The 22,181-nt window shown below is 39.3% G+C and overlaps 2 protein-coding genes across 3 annotated transcripts in view; both read left to right on the forward strand.

The window, feature by feature from the left end:
- The window catches only part of LOC127437102 (integrin alpha-11-like), a 563,744-nt gene that overhangs the window by 470,857 nt on the left and 70,706 nt on the right, over positions 1-22,181 (forward strand). The window lies entirely within an intron of this gene.
- LOC127437129 (GRAM domain-containing protein 2A-like) overlaps positions 1-22,181 on the forward strand; it is a 39,877-nt gene that overhangs the window by 9,160 nt on the left and 8,536 nt on the right. For both annotated transcript variants that reach the window (XM_051691833.1, XM_051691832.1), the window contains 8 exons: positions 2,455-2,576; positions 13,283-13,340; positions 15,774-15,846; positions 16,639-16,742; positions 20,231-20,329; positions 20,594-20,665; positions 20,838-20,900; positions 21,569-21,725. In XM_051691833.1, coding sequence (XP_051547793.1) covers positions 2,461-2,576; positions 13,283-13,340; positions 15,774-15,846; positions 16,639-16,742; positions 20,231-20,329; positions 20,594-20,665; positions 20,838-20,900; positions 21,569-21,725 — 742 coding nt within the window. In that variant the 5' untranslated portion in view covers positions 2,455-2,460. The remainder of the gene's footprint in view (positions 1-2,454; positions 2,577-13,282; positions 13,341-15,773; positions 15,847-16,638; positions 16,743-20,230; positions 20,330-20,593; positions 20,666-20,837; positions 20,901-21,568; positions 21,726-22,181) is intronic.

Consider the following 22,181-nt stretch of genomic DNA (forward strand, 5'->3'; position numbering starts at 1 on the left):
TGGAGCATTCCAAATCAGTCACTTATGAGCTTCCATTTCAGTTATGATGCTGCCTATGTACTGTAAAACCCTAACGTTGTCATTACTTGAAAAATCAAGTTGTCTTAATTAAACATTACTTGTGCCTGGGTAGCTCAGCGAGTATTGACGCCGACTATCACCCCTGGAGTCGCGAGTTTGAATCTCAGGCTGTGCTGAATGACTCCAGCCAGGTCTCCTAAGCAACCAAATTGGCCCGGTTGCTAGGGAGGGTAGAGTCACATGGAGTAACCTCTTCGTGGTTGCTATAATGTGGTTCTTGCTGTCAATGGGACGCGTGGTAAGCTGTGTGTGCGTCTGTTCTTCCATTTTCTCTATAAAGTATCATCCTATTCAGTGAGGAAAAAATGAGTCCTGCAAATATTGTGAATTTGCACACAATATCCAGTGCAGGAGTCAGATTTTTGTACAGGTAATCATTGACTAAAGAAGAACAAACTGAGTTGATGCTGTTCGTGATTGAGAGGACTGACTCACAGCTGTACAGAACCAAATATAATCAGGATATTTGCAGGTTCAGTTTCATTATCACTTTTTTCAAGCCCTACAGACCCTGAACAGATGAGACATGATCATTTGACACTTCAAGAATCGTGAATAAATGCAAACTTTTCAGCGCATTTTCATTGAACGTTCAGTTTTCAAAATCTATTTCTCTTTTGTTGCCTAAGATGTGCATATGTACTGACAACATTTCTGTCACAACTGCGGTGATCATGTTTTACATCTCTAGATTTGACCGCACTCCACACAACTAAGCAATTTTATATAATCACATTTGATTGAAAAAGATGCATTCAAATGTTCACCTAAATGGTGTGATCCATGTTTAGCAAAGCATTGTAACTAAACTATCGCCATAAAAGCTTAAACGCGCGCTCCGGTCCGCAGAACTGATAACAGCTGAATGCTGTTGCATGTGCCATTGAGCGTTGTTAAACTCACCGCTGATTTCTGCGGCTCGCACCTATGAATGCTGAGTTTTGCACAGTGAGCACTTTGGTATTTCAGATCGGAGGGCCAGACAAAGATGATTGGCGGGCCGGATTTGCCCTGTGGGCCGCCAGTTGACTAGCCCTGCTCTAAAACATTGCACTTTTGTTTTTGTAGTTCGAAACAACAGAACTTACATTTTACTCGTATGTTCTGTATATGATAGAACAATACAAATTCATACTATGCATAGTTGGGCAATACCACGGAAATATCAACCACGTCATGGAAAAATAAAAAGTTTTAACCAAAGAAACAAAACCCCCTTTTAAATTCTGAATTATATTGGTATAATGGATAATGCTGTCCAGACCGCTAGAGGGCGCCGCTTGCTCACAGAGCGCTGAATGTAGACTATATTTTAAAACGCAGCTTTTAAAGTTTAGTAATCGCTGAAGGCCATATTGCATTTCGATCTTAATTCGGGCAATCATGCTGCATTAATGGATATCATGCCGATGTCTCAGAAGTCATAAAAGTAGTCTCAGAAGACTGCTGGTTTCAAAGCATTTTGGATGGTTTCCCTTTCACAACTGTCACATCTGTAACGCTATTTTTCCTCGTTAAAGTAATTAAATATTTTGTGTTCTTAGGAGTGCAAACCCTTCTACATATTGCTATTATCATCTCTGGATTGTGCATTTGAATTCACAGAGTTTTTACAAAGTGTGTCACTAATTAATTTGAAATAAACCATCAGCTTTTTTATTTTGGCGTTTTCGTGCTTGCAACCGATATGCCGATGGTTTTAATTTGGTCAATAATTGGTCGATAAATATCGGCTGCCAAAACATTGGTGCATCCCTACTTGAAATGTCACATTTTGTGCTCAAGTATTTATGTTCCTTGAACTTATTTTTCTTAAAAATCTATAGACTTTAGTCAAATTGGAACCTGTAATCTCAGTTCTTCTTGTGCATGTGCAATTCAGAAGTACAGGAATAGGGGGCCTGTGTAGCTCAGCGAGTATTGACGCTGACTATCACCCCTGGAGTTGCGAGTTCGAATCCAGGGTGTGCTGAGTGACTCCAGCCAGGTCTCCTAAGCAACCAAATTGGCCCGGTTGCTAGGGAGGGTAGAGTCACGTGGGGTAACCTCCTCGTGGTCGCTATAATGTGGTTCTCGCTCTCGGTGTGGCGCATGGTGAGTTGTGCGTTGATGCTGCGGAGAATAGCGTGAAGCTTCCACATGCACTACGTCTCCACGGTAACACGCTCAACAAGCCATGTGATAAGATGCGCGGATTGACGGTCTCAGACGCGAAGGGTTCATTGTAGATGAACACCATTAAGTGAACTTAATTACACAAGTTATGGAGATGCCATTACTCAATTCAATTGAGGGAATGAGGTTACTCAGTACATTGAGTAGAGTCCACTCACTAGGTTTTGGAGCTTATATTTGTTGTTCTTTTTTAAACAGATCATAATGACGGGGCTCGTCGATCAGGGTGATGACATGGGCTTGGTGACCCCAATCGAGCTGACTGACCCTCAGAAAGAGGATGACCCCCAATGCCCCGCCCACTTCAGGCAGAGTCTCATGTAAGTACAGCCCACAATTTGTATATTTCTGCTAGTTGTTGACCAATTTGGATCTCAATTGCAGTCATAAAATTGATTTAGCCTGTATCACATCATACAATGTATCACACATTGATTTTTATTAAAACGAATAGATTTAAACTGAACGCCACATTACAACTGAGCTGGAAACTTTTCACCACGCCTTCATCATTTATTTATTTATTTATTTTTAAATGCCTTTTATTGGATTTCTTCCCATTTTTCAAGAATTACGACTCCTAGTAAAGTTCTTTCTAAAGTTAGTGTACTTGTTAACCAATTGGACAAAAGTGTCAGTGAAGAGCACGCTTGAGATGAAATATGAGATAAAACAAAGAAAAATCAAGGGAAATATCACTTTTATTGAGCGTCATTTCCAGTCAAGCTGTCAATAAAATGCATATAATGCTATTGGATTTCCAAAACATGCTTTATGCAGTAAGAAGTAATTATAACAATAGCAAAGTATTGAATTACAAACGTTACCTTGAAAATACAGTATTGCATCAAAGCACTTTTAACATTTTGTGATTTTGCACACACTAATCCTAGTTTAGTGTCCTACATCATTTCGATAGTGTGCGATTCAGTATGCAGCCACACTCACAAAGATGCAGGGTTGCTTTTCAGTGTTAAACGACTTCTGTTGTCATTTTACCAGCTGCACTGTAAAACCCCAGATATGCTCGTAAGTCTAACTTCTCCATGTTATTAAACAAGTCCTGAGTAAGTTTTTAGTCATTTCTACTCCCTGCTTCCACAAGTCTGATCTTGTCCTCCTCTGACGGGTTTCTGGTTTAGGGTTGGGTTGCAGTTCACTCAGAACGCCACAAAACACACACGTTTCCAATCACACGGTTTGCTCAAAAATTCCCCACACCTCACAGCGAGAATTCAAGAACCGCACTCGTGGAATGACAGTGTTTCTGCAGTGTTGAGTGGCGAATGGTAATTCTGAGAAAATACTTATTGTACTGGCGGTGCAAGAATAGTGCCGACTGATTTTCATCTTTATATAGTTACCACACCATCCAAACTACACATCAAACCCTGCTCAGGCGAACTGCACTGCAGGACGTGTGTGCGTAGGCATGTTTGTTATGGATGTGCTATTTGGCCACAGATGAGAGGCCCATAGAGTACAAAACAATAGGAAGAAAATGGGACTCGTTAGATGGGAACAACTCCATTCTCATGCACAAAGAAGCCTTTTCCACAGGGTTCTTTCCTGTGGATGTGTTGTAATTCAGTCTATATTTCACACACCATGTTAACATGCAAAGTAAAAATATTGATTATTATGTTATATTGCATATTCCAATTAAATATATATGTATGCATTTACATTCTGATTAATACTGAAGTTAGGACTAAATGCATGTACATATATTAAATTCGAATAAATAATGAAATCAGTTCATATTCTGATTATTTATACATCTCAGAATAGCAAAATTCAGAATTTCATAAGTTGGATTGGTTAAATTTGCCACGCCCCACAGGAAGTTGAATTGGAATGATTGGAAGAAATTCAACACAGTGACACTACACAATTGCATTAGTCCAAGACACATTTTGTGACATAATTACTATTTATTCCCTAATAGGTAGAATTATTATTTTTTTACTTACAGATATAAAATTTCTCTCTCTAAAATTAAATAAAATTAAAATGAACAAAGCCATCAAAAGATTTTGTGTTTGCTGCACAGCACCAGAAATGGTCCACCACATTGTTTTCAGATAATTTTATATAAATAGATTAATTATTTTACTTTTTGATTGTTTATAATATTGAGCAAATTAGAGCATTCCTGTAAAATAGCATGGTCCAAAAACATTTATAAAATATAGTGAAATAAATGAAACTCAAATTTCTGTAGGTGACTTTTTATTTTTTTTCTCCTCAATTTGGAATGCCCAATTCCCAATGCGCTCTAAGTCCTCGTGGTGGCATAGTGACTCGCCTCAATCCGGGTGGCGGAGGACGAATCTCAGTTGCCTCCGCGTCTGAGACCGTCAATCCGCGCATCTTATCACGTGGCTTGTTGAGCGCGTTACCACGGAGACATAGCGTGTGTGGAGGCTTCACGCTATTCTCCGCGGCATCCACGCACATATCACCACGCGCCCCACCGAGAACGAGAACCACATTATAGCAACCACGAGGAGGTTACCCCATGTGACTCTACCCTCCCTAGCAACCGGGCCAATTTGGTTGCTTAGGAGACCTGGCTGGAGTCACTCAGCACGGCCCGGATTCGAACTCACGACTCTAGGGGTGGTAGTTAGCGTCTTTACTTGCTGAGCTACCCAGACCCCCCACTAATACATTTTTTAAATTAAAAGCAGAAGTTAACATTAGTTCAAGCATTACAAACTAACATAAACTAACAATGAACAATTGCATTTTCATAAATGAACAAGAACCATTAAAATGTATAAATGTTGTACAAATTAGGGGTCGACGATGTGTTTTTTCAGGGCCGATACTAATAACGATTATTAATAATCAAGAAGACCGATAACCGATATTTGGGGCCGATATACATTTGCAGTTACCACTCATAACAGAATGGTATGTATTAGCATGTGATAACAGATGAGAATCAACGTTATTGGAGTTGACACTCTTCATGTAGCTTGCTGGCTAGCCCGTTTAGTCAAGTGCAAAAAGAGCAACAGGATTTTATTCACAACGGAGGTGAACGATTTAACGCTAGCAAAGTTGAAGTTACGTTTGCTAAATTCCCTAACGTTGGATAGCTAACTACCACTACCAATGCCATCATCAGCTATAACATGTAAAAACATCAACTCGGAGAGTACTCTGTTAAATCAATCCCATCTATATTGCTGCTCGCTGTATTTCTCCGTTACGGTCTACTGTCGTTGAAATAACAGCACCTCCAGCTCTACTATGCGCCGCCTTATGTTGGGGACCGGGGGAGAGAGGCAACGCATGCGGAGCGCGAAAAAGGCATTAATGAAGCTTGTTCAGTGTTAGAGAAAAATATTCAAAGATGTAGCACTGAAAGTTCAGTGCTATCTACGCCCCGGAGCGCTTGCGGTGTACACAGCTCTTTTGTTTTGTCACGCTGCTAACCTAAAGTGTAAAAACGGTGAGATGGGGCAACCGTTGTCATGATGTCTCACTGCCCAGATGGTCCGCTAATTGGTGACCGCTAGCATAGAGCATTGTGATGTTTATTGCAACTTCAGTATCTGCATTCTTACCTTTGAAAACAGCTCGTCTTCTCAGTGATTCATCTTTCTCCCACTGCTTTCCTCTTTCCCACCTCTCCCCCACGAATACGGAGTACAGTGTTGATTGGCCATTTACTTGTGACATACGCTGATCAGCCACAACATTAAAACCACTGACAGGTCAAGTGAATAACATTGATTATATTGATACAATGGCACCTGTCAAGGGGTGGGATATATTAGGCAGTAAGTGAACAGTCAGTTCTTGAAGTTCACATGTTGGAAGCAGGAAAAATGGGCAAGCGTAAAGATCTGAGCGACTTTGACAAGGGCCAAATTGTGATGGCTAGACGACTGGGTCAGAGCATCTCCACAACGGCAGGTCTTGTGGGGTGTTCCTGGTATGCAGTGGTTAGTACCTACCAAAAGTGGTCCACAGAAGGACAACCGGTGAACTGGCAACAGGGTCATGGGCGCCCAAGGCTCATTGATTTGCGTGGGGAGCGAAGGCTAGCCCGTCTGGGCCAATTCCCACAGAAGAGCTACTGTAGCAGAAATTGCTGAAAAACGTAATGCTGGCCATAATAGAAAGGAGTCAGAACACACAGTGCATCGCAGCATGCTGCGTATGGGGCTGCATAGCCGCAGACCGGTCAGAGTGTCCATGCTGACCCCAGTCCACCGCCGAAAGCACCTACAATGGGCACGTGAGTGTCAGAACTAGACCATGGAGCAGTGGAAGAAGGTGGCCTGGTCTGAGGAATCCCGTTTTCTTTTAGATCATGTGGACGGCCGGGTGAGTGTGCGTCGTTTACCTGGGGAAGAGATGGCAGCAGGATGCACTATGGGAAGAAGGTAGGCCGGTGGAGGCAGTGTGATGCTCTGGGCGATGTTCTGCTGGGAAACCTTGGGTCCTGGCATTCATGTGGATGTAGTGCAGACCACGTACACCCCTTCATGGCAACGGTATTCCCTGAAGGCAGTGGCCTCTTTCAGCAGGATAATGCGCCCTGCCACACTGGACCTACACGATATTAGGCAGGTGGTTGTAATGTTGTGGCTGATCAGTGTATAACCAATCCGATAATACTGTGGGTGGGACATTGAGCCAGACTACAAACAGTAACCTTGTGGACTTGTTTGGGATTGGGCATTTATTAGGCCTTTTATTGGCAGAGTTCTTATAGCCCCTTTGTTTTTGTTTTCCTAACAACAAACGTATTAGGTTAAAACAAAAGGTACCAGTATCTAGTATTGTGCAAATGTCAGTCTTTTATAGGTTCTCAGAACACTGTAAGAATGTGCAGCTTATTGATTTAGATAAAAATATACTGTATGTAGAGACGAATACAGTAAACATAGAATGCGGCTATTAGGGATGAATAAAAAATCTGCCAATTAAGTCCTAATAAATACCTAAAACAAGTAGAGGTAGACCAATATTTCAGTTTTACAGATTCATTGGTGCTGATAGTTGCTTTTTGGGACTATCGGTTATTGGCACAAATTTATGCTGATAGGTTTTTTTTTTATTCCTCATTCACAAACCTCATTTGGTGAAATATATATGAATACTTTTTTTTTTAAATACTTACATATAGAGTATTTTTTTGCATTTTTATTTTTTATCCCCTTTTCTTGAAGAAGCCTTTATTGTCACACGTTATACATTTTTAACCTATACAGTGAAATTCTTTTTTTAGTCAGAGCGCAGGGTCAGCCACGATATGGTGCCCTTGGAGCAGATGGGGTCAAGGGCCTTGCCCAACAGTGGCATCTTGGCAGTGGTGGGGCTTGAACCCTTGACCTTCTGGTCAGTAACCCAGAGCCGTAACCACTGCCCAAATTTTATCCCCAATTTGGAATGCTCAATTCCCACTACTTAGTAAGTCCTCATGGTGGCGCGGTTACTCACCTCAGTCCGGGTGGCGGAGGACAAGTATCAGTTGCCTCCGCTTCTGAGACATCAATCCGCGCATCTTATCACGTGACTCGTTGTACATGACATTCATTCATTGGTTCATGCTACTCTCCGCAATCCACGCACAACTTACCACACGCCCCATTGAGAGCGAGAACCAATAATCGTGACCACAAGGAGGTTACCCCATGTGACTCTACCCTCCCTAGCAACCGGGCCAATTTGGTTGCTTAGGAGACCTGGCTGGAGTCACTCAGCACGCTCTGGATTCGAACTCGTGACTCCAGGTGTGGTAGTCAGCATCAATACTCGCTGAGCTACCCAGACCTCACATATAGAGTATTGTAACTAAGTCTGTCATTTCAAAATAAGAGTCCCCGGTGTATTTCAGTCTTGTTTTCTGGTTATTATTGGAATTGTGGTTTCACAATAAACTGCATATGGGATTTTATTTTATTTTGGACTCTTGTAGCCTCAATGTTTGTGCCCGTCATAGTAAGGAAAGACAAATCAGTTTTAAAAAACCTTTCGGCCGATAAATCGGTTATCGGTCTTTTCCGGCACCTTAGTTATCGGACACGGCAAAATTGGTCGAGCTTTACATACAAGTGCAATAATTAGTAAATAATTACTGTCAAATTCTAAAATAAAATGTTGCCAGTGTTTTAATATAAAGTCTTTTAATTGAAATGAATTACAATTGCAATATAGTCATAATCGTGCAGTTCTAGAATTATGAATATTTCTTATTTGATCAAGAACCTAAGCAAAGAAAGTTTTTACAGTTTCAGTTTTGTTTAAAATGTCCTCAGAGACTCAGGAGTATTTTAAAGACTCTTGTTTGCTTAAGAAGACAAACAACAACATGTGAACAATATGTGACCGTTTTAGTGCAGACGAACAGGAAATGATTGCACGGATTACCTCAGGGTGAGTAACTAAATCATGCCACAAACTGTGTGTTTCACAGTGATGTGGTAACTGTACGTTGTGTGTGTGTGTCGTTAATGCAACAGAACGTTACACAAGGATCTCAGTGATGTTAAGAAAAAGTGTGTGTGTGTGTGTGTGTGTGTGTGTGTGTGTTAACCATTTTGAAACACTGCCAGACCCCTGCACACAGAACAAACTCTTGATTCAGAGCTCAGATATTTCTGGAATCATTGCCGTTTCTGTGTGACTGTGTGTTAAATCATGAGAGTAGCACTTTCACTGAAGAATCTGCTCGACTCACAGCCCAGTGTTTAAAGCTCTACAAGTTTTGTGTTTGTGCAGAACAGAATAACGTGAGGAAACATCACTGTTTCTGAATGGATTCTGTGTTTGACTCCATGAAAAAAGTACCATCATCTACCATGATTCTTGAACAAGTAATTTACTAACTATTTTTGGGATTTTCTTGATGGTAGCACCATGTGTTTTTTGGTCATCATTTGTTTGGATGTGGTATGATACCATTTTAATATCATTGTTTTTGGACATGCACCATGTTAATACTTTGCTATTCTTACATGAACAGCATATTAAGGCACAATGGAAATACCATATGATAATCATTCAGTACTGTGGTACATGGTGTGACTATCTGATCCCATCACTATACCAATGTTTTTTGGACATTTATCAAGTAACTGAAAGTACAATGCATATATCATTGCACGTGAATAGGTTAATCATTCAGTACTTTGATATATGGGTCAATGATGTGACAATTATTATATTTAAGTTGTTAAAAAATACATTAAAAAGGGTCTGGGTAGCTCAGCGAGTAAAGACGCTGACTACCACACCTGGAGTCGCGAGTTTGAATCCAGGGCGTGCTGAGTGACTCCAGCCAGGTCTCCTAAGCAACCAAATTGGCCCGGTTGCTAGGGAGGGCAGAGTCACATGGGGTAACCTCCTCGTGGTCACTATAATGTGGTTCTTGCTCTTGGTGGGGCGTGTGGTGAGTTGTGCGTGGATGCCACGGAGAATAGCGTGAAGCCTCGCTACTTCGCTACGTCTCTGCGGTAACCCGCTCAACAAGCCACGTGATAAGATGCGCGGATTGACGGTCTCAGACGCGGAGGCAACTGGGATTCATCCTCCACCACCCGGATTGAGACGAGTCACTACGCCACCACGAGGACTTAGAGCGCATTGGGAATTGGGCATTCCAAATTGGGGAGAGAATAAAAAATAAATAAATAAATAAAAAATGCAATTCACACAAAACACCTATTCCATGATGAACATGTTTTCAATTTCTGAGTACAAAGTCATTTTGATATTTTTTTTTCTGGGGATAAAAGTGAAAAATGTCACGTGGTGTAACCGTCCGTAAAAGCTGAAATTCTTGATAATAAGAAGTGTCAGCACGAGTAGATTGGAATAATCGTTTATTATTATTTTGTAAAACATAAGCAGAAACTTTGTTTTTTTAAATATTTTAATATCTGAAAAACTTTTGTCCATCAAATCAAATTCAGGTAGTGCAGATCATTACTATATCTAATATATCTAATATCTAATATTTTTAAATTTTTATGAAGCAGCACATTTTGTTCAGGTCATATGGAGTAACCCTGAGAAAACGTCTTGATATTCGTGACTCAAAAATAAATAAATAAATAAATAACTTTAAAGTATGTTTGAAATGAATGATTAAGTTTAAGTTTACAAGTTTATCAATCTCCCAGTGGGGCAATTACAAGTAGAGCTACAGACACAAACAGACAAAAACTTGTTAAGACAAAATACAATCAACAATACATTACCGAACATTTACAACACGTCATAAAAACATTATAAAAAACACATTGCAACAGGAAGAATAATTAAATAAATAAATAAAAGGTTAATCATTTTTTTGATCTGTTACATAACATAAGTTATTAAAGAATTTTGTCTTTTTAAAAATTGCTGTAATTTATTATTTTTTTATTTTTTCAAAAATGTGAGAAACCAAGATTACATTTCTACAAATTTACACTTGTGTTTTAAACTAGATTTTTATCAAATTTATAATTTTAACCATCGTGGACATCAAGTTTATTTGTCAACAACACGTCTAAAAATTACTTTGAAAAATTTGATCGAAAACTTTTTTTTTTAAATGAATTAAATTAAACGTTGTCTACACTCTTGTGTATTTAAGGTGCAAGGAAAGTACTTTATAACTTTTTACTTTATGGTTACATCACGATATTTTGTAATTAATTTAATTTTTTAAATATATTTTCATTTTTTATTACTGTAAATGTTTTTGAAATGTCAACAAACTTGACACTTGTGTTTTAAATCATCTCAAGATTATTTGTCAGATACACATAAAAATGTGTAATATTTTTGACTGGAGTATATAAAATATACTCATATCGGTATATGGAAATTTTGGCCGATATGATAACCGATAATTCACTGTATTTGGAGGCCGATAACCGATATATTTGTCGATAAATCTATATCTGGATATAAATCTACATTTTACAAAAATCAATCATGTTGCAGGGTACTTTAGTTGCAGGGTAGCTCAGTGGTAAAATACGCTGGCTACCACCCCTGGAGTTCGCTAGTTCGAATCCCAGGGTGTGCTGAGTGACTCCAGCCAGGTCTCCTAAGCAACCAAATTGGCCCGGTTGCTAGGGAGGGTAGAGTCACATGGGGTAACCTCCTCGTGGTCGCTATAATGTGGTTTGTTCTCGGTGGGGCGCATGGTGAATTGAGCGTGGTTGCCGCGGTTGATGGCGTGAGGCCTCCACACACACTATGTCTCCGTGGCAACGCGCTCAACAAGCCACGTGATAAGATGCGCGGGTTGACTGTCTCAGACGCGGAGGCAACTGGGATTCGTCCTCCGCCACCCGGACTGAGGCGAATCACTATGCAACCATGAGGACTTAGAGCGCATTGGGAATTGGGCATTCCAAATTGGGAGAAAAAGCGGAAACCCCCCCCCCCCAAAAAAAAAAAAAACTTCTGTTGCAGAAAACAAGGAACCTGCAAAAAACATCTGAAACGTTTAAATCATTTACCAAATGTAGTCTACTTTGAACCAGTTAAATAAATACATTTTACATCCCTATTGCCAATTTAAAATTAATTTGATGAGTGAGCTACTTTTATAAATACAGTGCAGTGCTCTTGATTCAAACCTGTGAAAAGACAAAACTAAGGAATGCAAACAAGTCTCAAACACAACAGTATGCTTTAACATACAAAAAGAAAAAAAGAAACTAAATGCATGTGAAATAAATACAGTATAATGTAGTGTTTACTCCGATCCAGTATGATCCTCTAAAGCAAAGCCAGAAGGCACCAATCAAAAGCCACATGTGCCAAAAATCCATCATTTATCGGCTTTAATATATCAGACACATTTTCTTATCGGACCGATAACTTTAAAATTCACATTTATCAGCTGATATGGATATGGCCACCGATATATATTGTGCATCACTAAAAATTACCTTGAAAAATATTCTTTTGATTAAGTCGTGTACACGCTTGTGTATTTAAGGTGCAAGAAAAAGTGTTTTAATACCTTTTGCGTGATGGTTGCACCACTTGACATTTTTTAAGCTATAAAACCAAATGGTAGAAAATTCTGTAAATTATTAAACAAAAAAAATTGAAACCAAGATTACATTTTTGTGCACTTGGCACTTGTGTTTTAAACTAGATTTTTAAAATAATTTGTATCACCTCAGACGACCTTATTTTTCAATGACCCATATAACGAAGTACCATGGTATCACTTTCTGATACCATTATTGTTTCACCACAGAATGTTTTTGTACAGATACGGACTCTTTCTGCTGAAACACATTTGTTTTTTATGACTCATCTGCTTTCAACACCATCACTGCACCATTAACAAGGGAAATTCCAGGAAGGAAACATACGGGAAGCAGCATCCGCGAACGCCGTGAACACTGTGTGCGCTCTCTGAAGCCAGCGGCCAGCAGAAGTTATAAACAATGATTTATTGTTTGTGTGCAGCAGATCAGGGAATCAGGTGAAAGAGCTGCTGGAGTGAGATGAGATCTGAAATATTACGTAGTGCAACCACAAACATTGTGTTACAAGAGAGATCTCTTTAATATCTGGGGTTTTGAAATGAAGAGACTTTTGCTGAAATCTTTTGTTGCTTCTCTTGTGAAAGTCTCTCTCTTCTGGTCTGTAGAAATGGTTTCGGGTCCCTCTTTTAATGTTATAATACTCACTGCAGTCATTTGCACACATTTGCCTGCGGCTGGAATGGTAGTCGAGCTTCTGGTCTTCGTGTGTGTTTGCATGATCGTCTGTACACACACATTTTGCATGACATTTGGATCGATCAGCCCTGTCTGAAACGTGTGCAAAAGCCACAGAAATAGGGTAGTGTGGAATGTTCATGTTGTTTGTATGTGCATATAAACATGGGTTTGTCTGCGACGCCATTCAAGCCATTTTTGCATAGTGATAACATTCATAAAGACCAGATTTGCATTTTTCACACGTATTTTACCAACGTATTCGCATCCCGCATTATTTTTTTCTCCGTTATAGTGACTACTGTGTGTTTGTGTATTTTCAGGCTTCAACTCATTGACGATTTATCATATGAAGACGTTAAGAAATGCTACAGGGGTTCAGTGAGTATCTTTCTGGACTGTTATAACTCTTTATATTACCTCTTTCATAAATAACTATATTTACATGTATGCATTTGGCAGACTATTTTATCTAACTACTTGGGGGCTGTACACACTGGACGTGTTATTGCACCCCTCCGTGCTGTTTTTTTTATTGTTTTTCTATGTAAATGTGCGCTAGATGAATGTTTTTGATCGTTGCAACTCATCTCACTGGTTTCTCATCATGTTCTTTCTGAATGACCTCTTAAAGAGAAGTTCAACTGTTAAAAATGCATCTTGAGACACCTGCGTTCTGTTTTATTCATTGTGTTACGTTCAGTTTTATTAATTGCGATGTGCCTATTTGGTGTGAACGGCCCCTTAAAGAGAAGTTCAACTGTAAAAAAAAACGTGTCTTGAGACACCTGTGTTCTGTTTTATTCATTGCATTGCATCTAACTTTTTTAGCACAAGAACATATTGGTGTGAACGGCCCCTTAAAGAGAAGTTCAAATGTAAAAAATGCGTCTTGAGACACCTGTGTTCTGTTTTATTCATTGCATTGCATCTAACTTTTTTAGCACAAGAACATATTTGGTGTGAACGACCCCTTAAAGTTCAACTGTTAAAAACTTGTCTTGAGACACCTGTGTTCTGTTTTATCCATTGCGTTGCATCTTGCTTTTTTTAGCGCAAGAACGTGTTCGGTCTGAACGGCCCCTTAAAGAGAAGTTAAACTGTAAAAGCGTGTCTCGAGACACCTTTTTTATACATTGCGCTGTGTTGCGTCCAGCTTTTTTTTGTGCAAGAACTTTTGGTGTGAACGGCCCTTAAAGAGAAGCTCAGCTGTTAAAATCGTATCTCGAGATATCTGTGTTCTGTTTTGTACATTGCGTTGCATCTAGCTTTTTTAAGCGCAAGAACTTTTGGTGTGAACGGCCCCTTAAAGAAAAGTTCAACTGTAAAAAAAAACATGTCTCGAGACACCTGTGTTCTGTTTTATTCATTGTGTTGCATCTAGCTTTGTTTAGCGCAAGAATGTGTTTAGGTTGAACGGACCCTTAAAGATAAGTTCAGCTGTTGAAAACGTATCTCGAGATACCTGTGTTCTGTTTTATACGTTGCATTGCATCTAGCTTATTTTGTGCAAGAACTTTTAGTGTGAACGACCCTTAAAGAGCAGTTCAACGGTTAAAAATGTTCCTCGAGACACCTGTGTTGAGTTTTATTCATTGCGTTGCATCTATCTTTTTTCTGCAAGAACTTTTTGGTGTGAACGCCCCTTAAAGAGAAGTTCAACTGTTAAAAACATGTCTTGAGACACCTGTGTTCTGTTTTATTCATTGCGTCTAGCTTTTTTTTAGCGCAAGAATGTGTTTGCTGTGAACGGCCCCTTAAAGATAAGTTCAACTATAAAAAAATTTTTTTCGAGACACCCGTGTTGTGATTTATTCATTGCGTTGCGTCTGTCTTTTTTCCAAAATAATTTTTTGGTGTGAACGGCCCCTGAAAGAGAAGTTCAACTGTTAAAAACGTGCCTCAAGACACATGTGTTCTGTTTTATTCATTGCGTTGCGTCTATCTTTTTTTTAGCGCAAGAAAGTGTTTGGTGTGAACGGCCCCTGAAAGAGAAGTTCAGCTGTTAAAAATGCATCTTGAGACACCTGTTCGTTTCATTTCTAGCTTTTTTTAACGGAACAATGCGTTCGGTTTGAACGGCCCATTAGAGTGCATTCCAAGTGCCCACATTTTATTCATTTGTGTCCCTGAGAATTGACCTTATGACCTCGCCGTTGCTGGCTCCATCCTCTACTAGATGAGCTACAGGAAAACTAAACGTAATATTTCTTATTATTATGAATTATCTCAAATGAATAGATGCAGTCGGACTCTTTAGTATCAAATGCTGTGAAGCTTTCTGGTTTCTCAATTGGTGCGAGTTTCCGTCTGCAATTAAGCGTTTAACATGATGCAAGATTGTGGTTAAACATTACAAAGCTTCTTTCCGTTTGAGTCACGGGCCACTTCAGACTCTGATTTGATGGACTCAAGAGGACCATAAAGCCATCGAACATTCATATCAAGTGGAAATCAGTTGTGATGTTTCCAGTGGCTTGTGTAGGAGTTTCTGTCGCTTAGAGAGTTTGTGATGCAAGAGAATGAACCAGAGTTTGCCGGTGTAGCACTTCTAGGGCAGTAAGACAAGTGGATTTTATCTTGGAATAACTGGAAGACAACAAATTTGTTCAATTTCGAGCTTGTAACACCAACGCAACTACGCAAGTTTTCATCTGCCTAATAGCAGGGGCAACGAGCAGGTCGAGCAGGTCCAAATCAAGTTGCAGGATTTGCTGCGTGTTGTGTATAAAGTTGATGGTCAGATGTTAGCTTGAAAAACTAAAACCGATCCAAAAACTCTTTCAGATGTCAAAGGCTTGTTTTTCTTCACAGACTGTCAGCAAATACAACTCGCAATACCACAAACTCTTCTCAGCCGTCCCAAAGGAGGAGATACTGATGAAGGGTAACGTATCTGACTTATGATATGTTCTTTTCAATAAAATAAAATCTATTAATATAGTCTACGTTAAATTGTATAAATTTTTCACTTTAGATCAGACTTTACATTGGACATCAAATGGTGACCCAACACAGAATCAACTATGAAAAGCATTAATATGTTAATAGAATTTTTTATTTTTTGGGGGTGGGGGGGGATTTTCTCCCCAATTTGGAATGCCCAATTCCCAATGCGCTCCTCGTGGTGGTGTAGTGACTCACCTCAATCCGGGTGGCGGAGGACGTCAATCCGCGCATCTTATCACGTGGCTTGTTGAGCGCGTTACCACGGAGACGTAGCGCATGTGGAGGCTTCACGCTATTCTCCGTGGCATCCACGCACAACTCACCACACGCCCCACCGAGAGCGAGAACCACATTATAGCGACCACGAGGAGGTTACCCCATGTGACTCTACCCTCCCTAGCAACCGGGCCAATTTGGTTGCTTAGGAAACCTGACTGGAGTCACTCAGCACGCCCTGGATTCAAACTCTTGACTCCAAGGGTGATAGTCAGCATCTTTACTTGCTGTGCTACACAGGCCCCAGTAGTCCAACTATTTTCAAAATGATCAACATCACATAGGCTGAAAAAGAAAAGTTGGACAAATTTTGAATAATTTTGTCTCCCTTTTAAACATTAATAAGCCTATTTGAGAAGCAGAGCTCATCATTTACCATATTTAGACTGAATATAAAAAATGTTGTACCGCACACAGTGTGTCATTATTTAAACGTTGTCTGTGTTTCCTCTAGTGTATTCTTGTGCTCTTCTACGGGACATTTTGCTGCAAGGAAGACTTTACATCTCTCGAAACTGGCTGTGTTTCTACGCCAACCTGTTCGGCAAAGACATCAAGGTTTGTACCAAATACAGTTCTCTTCTGGGACCCCCGTGTGACTGCTTTGTGCATTTTCCATTTCCCTTTTTGATTTGTAACTAGTAGCACCTAATAAACAAGCAACAACAACAAAAAATATTCTAGAGCAAAATAGTTTTCCTAAAAAAATTATGTCCACTTACTTTAAGTGGACAGCGGGACTAAGTAGTGACATTTTAAATAATACCAAGATATAGCAATTTTTTTCATCAAATTGTTTATGTGTCCAGAAGTGTTGATTATTCAGATGAGTTAATGTTTTTTATTTTATTTTTTTTACTTTTGAGGGAAAACGGTCCTAATTTCCACATATATGGACTTCATCTTTATCAGCACACTGAAGAGCGAAAAATGAATGGATGTTTTTAAGCGGCATATCAAACAAAACTAGAGATGATACTGTTTACAACTAAACAGGTTTCAATCAAAAAACATAAAGAGGTTTCTTACCGGAGGCACTTCTGGTGGCACTGTGACCGTAGAAGCGCTTCACGGAAATCGGTGTCATGCTGTTGTGTCACGTGATGCGGTGCGCCAGATGTTTAACCCTTAAATGACAGTGTAGAGTCTTGTGAACAGTATTCAGCTGGTTTAAATTAATTTAAATTATGCGTTGCGAATCGCGAAGCCAAAATACAACGTCCACACATGTGGACACGGGTTCGCACGAGGCTAGAGATAGACCGATAATCGATTTGACGGATATTTTTAACAGATATTTTCACTTTTCAACTTAATCGGTTATTGGTTCATAAATATTGGTTTCACCAATAAATTTGGGCATCAAAGACTTAACATTTTAAATATTAAGTGAGGGGCTTTGAACAAGTGTATATAAGGGATGCACCGATGTTGCTTGTTGATGTTTATCGGCCGATTATTGACCAAATTAAAACCATCGGCTATAAGCATGTAAAAGGCAATGTAAAAAAACAATGGTTTATTTATATATTCTCCCCAATTTGGAATGCCCAATTCCCAATGCGCTCTAAGTCCTCGTGGCGGAGGAGGAATCTCAGTTGCCTCCGCATCTGAGACCGTCAATCCACGCATCTTATCATGTGGCTTGTTGAGCATGTTACCGCGGAGACCTAGTGCATGTGGAGGCTTCACGCTATTCTCCGCGGCATCCACGCTCAACTCACCACGTGCCCCACCGAGAGCAAGAACCACATTATAGCAACCACGAGGAGGTTACCCCATGTAACTCAACCCTCCCTAGCAACCGGGCCAATTTGGTTGCTTAGGAGACCTGGCTGGAGTCACTCAGCACACCCTGGATTCGAACTTGCAACTCCAGGGGTGATAGTCAGCGTCTTTATTTTTTGTAACTTTGTAAAATGTTATTCTTTGTTGCTCTCACATTAATGAGGAATAACCAGCTTTACAGACGTGAGAGTTGTGAAAGTGGCACTTACCTATATGATGAGGAAAACCATCCAAAGCACTTTGAACTTAAAAGGCTGCGTATTAAAATATAGTCTATGTGCAGTGCTTCACTCAGCGCTCTGTGAGCAAGCGGCGCCCTCTAGTGGTCTGAACAATAATATCCATTTTACCAATATAAAACAGAATTTAAAGAGGGTTTTGTTCATTTGGTTAAAACATTTTCTTTTTCCATGATTTGGTTGATATTTCCGTGGAATTGCCCAACATATGCATAGTGTGAATTTGTATTTTCTATCATGTACAGTACATGATAGTACATGAGTCCTGTTGTTTTGAATGGCAAAAACAGAAGCGCAATGTTTTAGAAGTACAAAATAACTTTTTTTTCCTTATCAATCATCATGTTATCATATTTAGTTATTTTTTATATCTTTTTAAATATGTCAATTTGAAATGCCCAATTCCCACTACTTAGTAGGTCCTCGTGGTGGTGCGGTTACTCACCTCAATCCGGGTGGCGGAGGACAAGTCTCAGTTGCCTCCTCTTCTGAGACTGTCAATCTGCACATCTTATCACGTGGCTCGTTGTGCATGACACAGCGGAGACTCACAGCAGGTGGAGGCTCATGCTACTCTCCGCGATTCATGCACAACTTACCACACGCCCCATTGAGAGCGAGAACCACTAATTGCGACCACTAGGAGGTTACCCCATGTGACTCTAACAGTGACAAAATAAGGTAAGTGGCAAAATTTCGGGATCGGCCATACATTTTCATATCGGTGCATCCTAGTCAGCTAAATTCTTTGTTGACAGTGTGCAGTATTAGTATTGCAAAGCAGTTCACCAGAGGTTAGTGATAAAATTATAAAGTTGTTAATTGCCTAAAAGTAGAACTAAAACAAGAATTAAAAATCGGTTATTCATATCGGCATTATCAATTATCGGACACTTAAACACAAAAATAATCAGTATCGTTTCGGTCATTAAAAGCCAATATCGCTCGATGCATTCTCCATTTCTTAACTTGCATTCATTGTAAAGATGCACAATATATCGGAGACCAAATTGTTATCTGACAATCAGCGAATTGGCTGAAGCACACCATGTAAAAAAGCATGTTTTATTTAAAAAAACAACAACAAACAAAAGCGTAGAGGGCCTTAATTTAGGCATTACTTTAGGCCACGTCCACATTAAAGCATTTAACTTCCTAACATTATAATTTTTTAAGTATGCGGCAGTGTCGAGCGTTTTCGAAAATGTCCATATTCGGTGGAGGAAAACACCATTCTAAATGGCATAAACGATGCGAAATTAGTGCGTTTTCAAACAAAAATGTATTGGTGTGGACGTGATCAGTGTGAATGTCGGCCATCATATCAATTACTCACGGTTCCCACATGCACGTAAAACTAGTGATTTCCATGCCTGGAAAAGTCTCGAGTAAATCATAGGATTTCTGTAGTCAACATACAGTACACGAGTCCAGTTACGGTCAGCTACAAAATATTTCATCTGATTGAAATTGCTCTATCACAGTATTTTTTTCAATCCTTATCTAGTAATCACAAATGACTGTTGTACATGTCATGGAAATTAATTGGTCAAGAAGGGTTTTTTATAGACTTTTCTACAGTTTATTGGTGCATGCTTGTTTTACTCATTCTGTTCTGCTTTTAAAGAGCTTTAAATAACTCACGACAAACGTGTCATACAGTTAGTAAAGCCAGAACCCTGACCTTATGACCTCTTTCAGACCGGCCGCAGTCTCTCTCTCTATGTCTGTTTACATTTCAGCTGTGCTAGACCTTTTGTTCCATTCGTTTCTCGTTTGGCTTAGTTTTGGGTTTGTTCGAGAGAGTATCTTTCTTTCTGTTTGTTCTGTCTTGTTTAACGCCAATAGAACGGAAAGTTCAAAGATCCAGAGTCTGATATGATTAGTTGCATTTCGCATTGTTTTGCACATTGAGGGAACAGTCCTGCAACTCACAAATGAACAACTACTGCCACAGGGGAAGTTTTTGCGAAGCTGCTGCTAATATTGCCGTTGATTCTTTCTTTTCTGTTGTTTTAGGTTGCGATCCCAGTGGTCTCCGTGCGACTGGTGAAAAAACACAAAACAGCCGGACTGGTTCCGAATGGACTCGCCATCACTACCGACACCAGCCAGAAGGTGCTGATGAATGCAAACATGCACATCTGCATGCATTCTCATCACACATCGCACTTGATCATTGGGTTTTCAAGCAGTTTGATCCAGTGCCAATCAAAACATTTATGATGCAAAAGCACAGAGTTCAGAAAGTTTACCAGAGGGTCTAAGTGACGATCATACTGTATTTGCCAAAAGTCACAAATGATATCTAGACAGTAATGAGATCAAATGGAAAGCAAAAGGAGACTGTTTAGCCCTAAACTCTTAATTATTTTTTCACAGTATGTGTTTGTATCTCTGCTGTCACGTGACAGTGTGTATGACGTGCTGAGAAGAATCTGCACACACTTGGAGGTGACAACACACACACACACTAGACATCGGTCATCATTTATTTGCGTTTTGTTGTTTAGATGTTCCTAATTTTATCACATGCTGTAGTATCACAACATGACTCATAAAAGCATGCTTGTTTGATCATTGTGTTTTAGTGATTTACATGATTTACTGTCTGTTTAATTGTCAGGTGAACGGAAAAAAGAGTTTAAGTCTAAAGGAGTACCTGGAGGAACCGGGTTCTCTCTCTACGGTATGAAAAAATGCTGAAATAAGAATCATATAGTGATATAAAACAAAAGAACAATGCGTTTAAAAGCTTGAAATACCACCTGTTTTCAGCAGGGGGCAGTAAGTGAAACTCCAGCTATGTAGGCAACAAACCACACTCATGCTTGCACACTAGAGACAGCACAAGATGTGAACACGATCTTGCGTTCAAACACAGCTGGACAGAGCGTTCAAGACGTGTTTTTCTACATTTCAAACGGTTTAACTTGACACAGCGACCTAAATACACTTAGTGTAATGCATTTTAATTATCTGAATTATATTTATAATATATTTCATATTGAAATATAATTATTTCATCATTATACTGTATTTTAAATTATTGTTATGTGGGAGCTTTCGCAAATATTTAAATAGGCAATTAATTTGATAAATTAATCGGCATATCATGTATATCATGAAGGTCACATTAAAACTGAATTGCCAACTTTTCACTCATTTATTTTAGGTACTTTTCTAATGTCTTTTATGTATAGATTTTGCTGTTAGCCTTGTCCCAGACTTTCAATACTAAACTATGAATTTTGCAGTGACCACTGACTCAGTCTGCTAGTTCTAACAGTCCATTTATATTCTGCGGATGCAAATAATGCAAATGTTTCATTGTTATTTTTATGCATGTTTGTTTAGGATGAGTTTCCAGTGGCCACAGATTTCACGCCCGTATTGAAATGGCGCCGGAAACCATCAGCGCCCTCCGTCTCATCACTGCCGGACCTGTTGGGTAACTCGACGAGCAGTTTGAGCGCAGGAGACGCTCCGTACATGGCAGAGACGCCACTGGAGGGTACGACACACATATACGGTGTTATATCTACTGTAATAACACAGCAGACTCATGCTAATAATGAAGGTTCACATGGTAGAGTTTAACAGATAAACACTGGGTTTAGTAATACGTTTTGAATTTAAAGCTATTATTGGTGCACACAGGTTGTTATGGACATGTTCATGAACTTTTGTTTTTAGATTTTAGGTTAGAATTTATGTGAATGTATAAGGGAACGTGTATATTTTAGGTGCTGTAAGTGATCACCATTTCTTTATAGTTTTTGTCATTTTTATCATATTTTTAAGTTAAGTTCTTTATTGCATTATTACAGGTACAACAAAACTTTATTATCTTTCTCAAGGTGTTGCATCAAATTAAATAAAAAAAGGATAAGAATGAAAAATATGTACAAGTATATAAAAATAATAGGATTAAGAATAAAAGGTTTAAATTAAGTATATGTGTAAAGGT

Source organism: Myxocyprinus asiaticus, chromosome 48 (genome assembly GCF_019703515.2).
Source record: "Myxocyprinus asiaticus isolate MX2 ecotype Aquarium Trade chromosome 48, UBuf_Myxa_2, whole genome shotgun sequence".
NCBI lineage: Eukaryota > Metazoa > Chordata > Actinopteri > Cypriniformes > Catostomidae > Myxocyprinus > Myxocyprinus asiaticus.